Below are 6,648 nucleotides of genomic sequence, written 5' to 3'. Positions count from 1 at the left end.
CAATTGTGGGGGGATCCATGAAGACAGCCCTGACTTTGGCCACGTCATTCTCTTTCATTCTTGTGGGGCATTCGAAAGACGTGGCCAAATTCAGGGCTGTCTAGAGCATTTCATATGCAGCAGCTGTTAAAAGGGTTGAGGGTTTGAATGGTGCACCTGAAGAGTCCATGGTGGTGGATAGGCCTTCACTGCAGTCTGCAGGGGTTGCCTTTCACCAGCAGGATCCTGACATTTTGAAGTTTAAGAAGGTGGACTTTGTGGCATTTATAGCTATGGTGATTAATGGCACTGCCAAGGTGGAGAGAAGGTCCAGGGAGATATAAATCATTGTGGATGCGGTGGAGCACTTCCTGGCGCTGAAAGATTTCTCGGTAAAGGAGTTACATGAAATATTGTCACAAGCTGAACCACCCTCTCAGGCCCTAGAGCCTGAAAAGGGAAATAAAGAGATTTGAAAGAAGGAAGAAGTGGGAGTTTTGATTTATCAATGTACTATTTTTATTTGGATGGATTAAGTTCGTTTCTTATTACGTATGGATTTTCTTTGTACCTTGTTTGGCGGCAAAAACACCCTTTGTGGTTTTAGTCCGCCATAAAACCTACAGAAGAAGAAGAAGAACGGTAGTTGCGGATACGGAACTAGACCGGAACTATCGAGGATTAAACCTTTGCCTCAGATCGGTGTACAGTGCCAGTAACACTTCACATAATGCTAGCTAGTTCGCTGTGGGGTTGCCTAAATTTCGTGAGTGTATTTCTAGGGTTGTTTCGTTATTTTATGACATCACATACGGTTTTCTAGAGACTGCATATATGTAGTTTCATTTCATTTGTTTATTTTGACGCTTGACTAACGTTACTAGCTAGCGATACACGTAGCTAGCCAGCTATTTAGCTAGCATTCATGATAACGGTAGCTATAACTAGCATCCATAGCAATCCAAATTAAGCCGAAGGCAGTAGCTAGCTAGCAAGCTTCATCGTGAGTGTTTGTTATATGTCCGATCGTAACTACTAGAGTAAGCAATTAGAATTTGTAACACATGTTTGCAGTCAGATGTGCAGTTGACAGAAGTGAGATGTTGGCTAACGTTAGCGAGCTATTTTGTTAGGACTAGCAGCTGACTGTAGCTAGTGTGCAGTAATTGTATTTACTGGAGTGGCGTTCCGTGACAGTGGTTTCATCTCATAGAGAATCACTGTAGAACAGCATGACCTTAATCATGAGTCATGTATGTTACAAGATTAAGCTTGACCTTAGCCCAATATGTACTGTTAAGGAGTGTAGGCTTGCGTCTTTGACTTTGGTGAACGTGAGCTAAGCTTGAGCTGAACAGTTCCTTCTGCTTCAGTTGCTACAGTACAGCTTGAAACTGTCTTTTGTGCTTCCAGTTTCTCTTTCAGGCAGCTCCCTGTGCACCGCATATTGTCATTCTCTGCCAATGGGCTGACGGCTGGTTGCTGAGATGTTGCTGAAAGACATTCCCCAGGAGGTGTTGATGCGCCCTCTTTCCCGAAATGAAGTAGTGGGAATGATCGTGAGACTGACAATCTTTGGAGCTGCCACCTACTACGGCATCAAATGGGTGGTGGAGGCAATGGACCCTACACATAAACAGAAGATCCAGGCCAAGAAAAGGGTATGCGCACATATTGTTTATGTTTAGATCTGATTCATCTTATAATATATATTTATTTATTATTGTTAGATTAACCATCAATTGTGTTAAGCAGTAGAGTGACATCCATCTCCTCCTCCAGGCAGAGCAGCTGATGAAGCAGATTGGAGTGGAGGGTGTCAAACTCACTGAATATGAGATGAACATTGCTTCTCACCTGGTAGATCCACGCAGCATGAGGGTAAGGGAAATCTATAAAGTGGGACAGTTCTTCTTTAAATTGTATTTTTGTGACTTAGAGGAAAGGAGTCATTTTGCACATTGTTTATGAAGTTGAAAGCCTAATGATTTTGCTGCTCTTCATCTGTAGGTGTCCTGGAGGGATATTGCAGGGCTTGATGAGGTCATTTATGAGCTGCAGGACACTGTCATCCTTCCCTTCCAGAAGAGACACCTACTGGCTGGATCCAAACTCTTTCAGCCTCCCAAAGGTGAATGCTTCAGGGCACATCATCTTGTATTTTGCATATTTTTTTTCTTCCAAAGTAAATTATTTTGGTTAACACTTTTGGGCATTAAGTGAATTAATGATTTGATTCTCTCTCTGTCACCACCTCAGGGGTGTTGTTGTATGGGCCTCCTGGGTGTGGGAAGACTCTTATTGCCAAGGCAACCGCCAAAGCCTCAGGATGCCAGTTCATCAACCTGCAGCCCTCCACTCTGACTGACAAGTGGTACGGCGAATCACAGAAGCTCACCGCTGCGGTCTTCTCTTTGGCTGTCAAGATCCAGCCATGTATCATTTTCATAGATGAAATTGGTGTGTGTCATTACGTATCTCTGCTTTAAAACTAATATGTGAACCATTAGTGAGAGCCGTTCATTAAATATCCAGTAGTGTAAATGCTCTTGATTGATATCCTTTACTGATTTCTTTAACCTCAACCATTATATAATCATATTTGAGGCTGTGTTCACTTTTTGAGTCTTATTTTCCAGACTCCTTCCTGAGGAATCGCTCCAGTCTGGACCATGAGGCCACAGCCATGATGAAGGCCCAGTTTATGAGCTTGTGGGACGGGCTGGAGACTGGGGCAAGCAGCCAGGTACCACTACCAACTCCCATAGTTAGATTTGTCTTATTTGCTTTTACGTGAGTATTGGCCATTGGTTTAATATCTTGCTTTGGTGGTTGTACAGTTAGTTGATGTTGTGGTATTGTTCTTGCAGGTGATGGTGATGGGGGCCACCAATAGACCACAGGATCTGGACCCAGCCATACTGCGCAGAATGCCCACCACCTTTCACGTGGGCCTACCAGTGAGATATGCACACTTGAACGTTGTGAATGCACTCTGATAATCAAGCTGTCATGTTGAAAACTGTCTCTCCTTATATTATGTACTTCTGTAGACTACAAGACAGAGGACAGAGATACTGAAGTTGATCCTGGCAGGAGAAAATGTAAGCTAACACCATCTCCATTCCTTCGTTTCCTCTCAGATATCCAACCAGTTTGAGTCGTTTCATACCTATCCACTGTTGATGGATTTCCAGGTTAAATAGTAACAAACATCACAAATGACAATGAAATCTGGAATAGTGATTTACAGTATCATTCCTGAATAAATGTACTTTATACTAAACCAACACTTTGTCCCTGTCTTCCTCAGCTAAGCAATGCCATTAATCTGAAGGAGATAGCAGAGAAGTCGGAGGGTTCATCAGGCAGTGACCTCAGGGAGCTGTGTCGCGATGCTGCCATGTACCGTGTTAGAGATTACGTCCGCAAGCAGCAGATGAAACAGATAGCCCAGCAGATGCAGGAGGAGGACGAGGAAGACAAGTAACACCCATTACTGTTTCTAACTCAAGCTTCAAACTGCTGGTCTTTGACCTTTTTGCTATGCTGAATGTAGCTGTAACTTACAGTATACTTCATTGTGTTGTGCTTGTGTTTTTCGCTTTCAACAAGAGAAGTCTTCAGCTCTTCAAAACTGGTGATGGTTGAACATTTTTCATAAAACACATACAGTACCAGTCAAAAGTTTGGACACCTACTCATTCAAGGATTTCTGTTTACTTTGACTATTTCCTACATTGTAGAATAATAGTGAAGACATCACAACTATGAAGTAAAACATATGGAATGCTTTTCCTTCACTCTGCGGTCCAACTCATCCCAAACCATCTCCGTTGGGTTGAGGTCAATTGATTGTGGAGGCCAGGTCGTCTGATGCAGCACTCCATCACTCTCCTTCTTGGTCAAACAGCCCTTACACAGCCTGGGGGTGTGTTGGGTCATTGTCCTGTGGAAAAACAAATGATGGTCCCACTAAGCCCAAACCAGATGGGATGGCGTATCGCTACAGAATGCTGTTGTAGCCATGCTGGTTAAGTGTGCCTTGAATTCTAAATAAATCACAGACAGTGTCACCAGCAAAGCACCATCACACCACCACCTCCATGCTTCACGGTGGGAACCACACATGCGGAGATCATCCGTTCACCTACTCTGCGTCTCACAGACACGCCGGTTGGAACCAAAAATGTCAAATTTGGACTCATCAGACCAAAGGACAGATTTCCACCGGTCTAATGTCCATTGCTCGTGGTTCTTGGCCCAAGCAAGTCTCTTCTTATTATTGGTGTCCTTTAGTAGTGGGTTTGTTCAGCAATTCGACCATGAAGGCCTGATTCATGCAGTCCCTGAACAGTTGATGCTGAAATGTCTGTTACTTGAACTGTGTGAAGCATATATTCGGGCTGCAATTTCTGAGGCTGGTAACTCTGCTGCAGAGGATAAGTTAATTAGAGGTAACTCTGGGTCTTCCTTTCCTGTGGCGGTCCACATGAGAACCAGTTTCATCATACCGCTTGATGATTTTTGAGACTACACTTGAAAAAACTTTCAAAGTTCTTGAAATGTTCCAGTTGGACTGACCTTCATGTCTTAAAGTAATGGACTGTTGTTTCTCTTTGCTTATAAGAGCTCCTCTTGCCATAATATGGACTTGGTATCTTACCAAATAGGGCTATCTTCTGTAAACCACTCCTACCTTGTTACAACACAACTGATTGGTTCACAACTGATTGGCTCAAATGCATTAAGAAGGAAAGAAATTCCACAAATCAACTTTTAACAAGGCACACCTGTTAATTGAAATGCATTCCAGGTGATGACCACATTACTACATGATGACCATGTGTTTCATATTTTTTGTCTTTTTATGTCACTATTCTACAGTGTAGAAAATAGTAAAAAAATAAAGAACACCTACTCATTCAAGGGTTATCTACTTTTGACTGGTACTGTGTGTCTGCATCTTTGGTTGACCTTTGTCCCATCCGTCTCCAGAGCAGGGGTGGAGGAGCGTCTGCGGCCCATCACCCAGCTGGACCTGCTGTTCGGCCTGGACAAGATGAAGGAGTCCAAAAAGGCCACCATGCCCCAGGAACTCATACCCCGAGAGGTGCCTCTGGACTAAACCTTTCTTTCAGACACCCTTTACAAATGCATTGTTACTGACCAGTGGCCGACCCAAGTGTTTATCCCCCCCATACACACACACACACACATCTCCCAGTCCTAGCACAGTGGTCCAAAGCAGTCTGAGAGAGATGTCCCTGGACCACAATCTCTCTGTACCCCTTCTCTTAACCCACACCAATACCCTTCAGTATCCAGTTAATTCCTACTGTCTGTCCACTGTTACAGATTGAATTGACCAACTAATTCCAACCTCCCACACAGTGTCCCAGAACATCCCCATTGCCCGGAGTCATCATAAAATACTAGAGCCTTAGAAAACGGCCTTTGTACATATAGCTGGGAAGCAGGGCTGTCCACTGTAACGCTGTTGAACAGACAGCACATGGTGAGAGGGACCGGACAGAGTCTGTCTCTAAGAACTCTGTCATCAATGTTATTATTATTTATTTGTGTCACACATCTTATGAGAAAATGTGAATCAATATTGGTTTTTAATCATGCTTTAAAAAAGTACTGAATAAGGAATATTACTGTATTTGCACTGTCAATGTTCTTTTGGGCAAGCACTAAACTGTCCCAAGTGTCTAGTTGTCTGCATGTCTAAGTAATAGAATGAGAAACATTAGGTACACAATAGTACACATGTTACAGTTAACAAAGACCAAGAGTCCCTGGGAGTTGAATCAGTTGGTAAATCTGATATTCTGAATCTACTTTTTATTGAATGTTCATCACTGTATTTAATACTGTACGTCTCCAAATATTGGATTGAAACTACTCCTGACTACATTATTAATCTTTACTGACGAAGGTAGCTGCCTCATGTCTTCTTTTGTTTTATGTCACAGTAATATGCCCTTCATTGGTCTGCTGTCTTACAATCTAATGTTCTTGAAATCATTTTATGCTTTATATAATGTGAAAAAGCAGCTGTGCTTTTGCCAGTTCCATAATCAACAACCTTCAAACATGGGTATTGACCAGCACAGCAGTCTGTCTCAAAATGTCAATCATTCCAGTCTGTCTCCATGGAAACTAGACAGAGTTCTACAGTTAGGCCTTGGTCTCTAGTGTGACCCATTGTCTGCTGTTTTCTGTTCTCTTTCAAACAAGAATCTGATTTTGACCTGGGAAACCAGGTTTGTGCACCTTGTGAGAAATCAATTTCCTGGAAAAAGAAAACAGACCTTCTCAGGTCCCTTACTCTCGGAGGACCATTGGTGTCCAACTACAGTCTGGTAGAATTGGACTGTAGTCAGGCACACAGTTCCATTATTTTATTTTGGGCTACGCAGATTGTTCCTTTTGTCAGAATATTACAACATGCAACTCTGGAATGGGCTTTTCTCAGTCTTGCTCATTAGACCTCTACTTAACTTACTCTCGGTAATATGAATAGGGAGGCTGCCGCTGACTAAGGATTGGCCAGTCAGAGTTTCCTCTGAAGAGTGACCACAGGCGGGTGCTGTGGCTCCGCTACTCTCAGGTCGGCAGTATGAGTGGCAGGTCTGGGTGTTGAGTCGGACTATTCCCCCA

At 43.1% G+C, this 6,648-nt stretch overlaps 1 protein-coding gene across 2 annotated transcripts; it reads left to right on the top strand.

The window, feature by feature from the left end:
• Positions 1-620: 620 nt before the first annotated feature.
• Positions 621-5,923, top strand: atad1a (ATPase family AAA domain containing 1a). Of its 2 annotated transcripts, none has more exons than XM_021621856.3 (10): positions 621-745; positions 1,393-1,640; positions 1,762-1,860; positions 1,990-2,110; positions 2,239-2,439; positions 2,619-2,725; positions 2,850-2,939; positions 3,033-3,083; positions 3,293-3,465; positions 4,978-5,923. In XM_021621856.3, the coding sequence occupies exons 2-10, from the start codon at positions 1,467-1,469 to the stop codon at positions 5,105-5,107; spliced, it is 1,146 nt and encodes a 381-aa protein (XP_021477531.1). In that variant the 5' UTR covers positions 621-745; positions 1,393-1,466; the 3' UTR covers positions 5,108-5,923. The 2 variants fall into 2 exon arrangements, with proteins under 2 accessions (XP_021477531.1, XP_090045277.1); XM_090189151.1 differs by having other exon boundaries at positions 671-982.
• Positions 5,924-6,648: the final 725 nt, after the last annotated feature.

This window comes from Oncorhynchus mykiss, chromosome 11 (assembly GCF_057628025.1).
Source record: "Oncorhynchus mykiss isolate SJ-2025 chromosome 11, ASM5762802v1, whole genome shotgun sequence".
Classification (NCBI taxonomy): Eukaryota; Metazoa; Chordata; class Actinopteri; order Salmoniformes; family Salmonidae; genus Oncorhynchus; species Oncorhynchus mykiss.
Note: the sequence above shows the minus strand (reverse complement) of the source record. Positions and strands in the feature narration are given on the sequence as shown.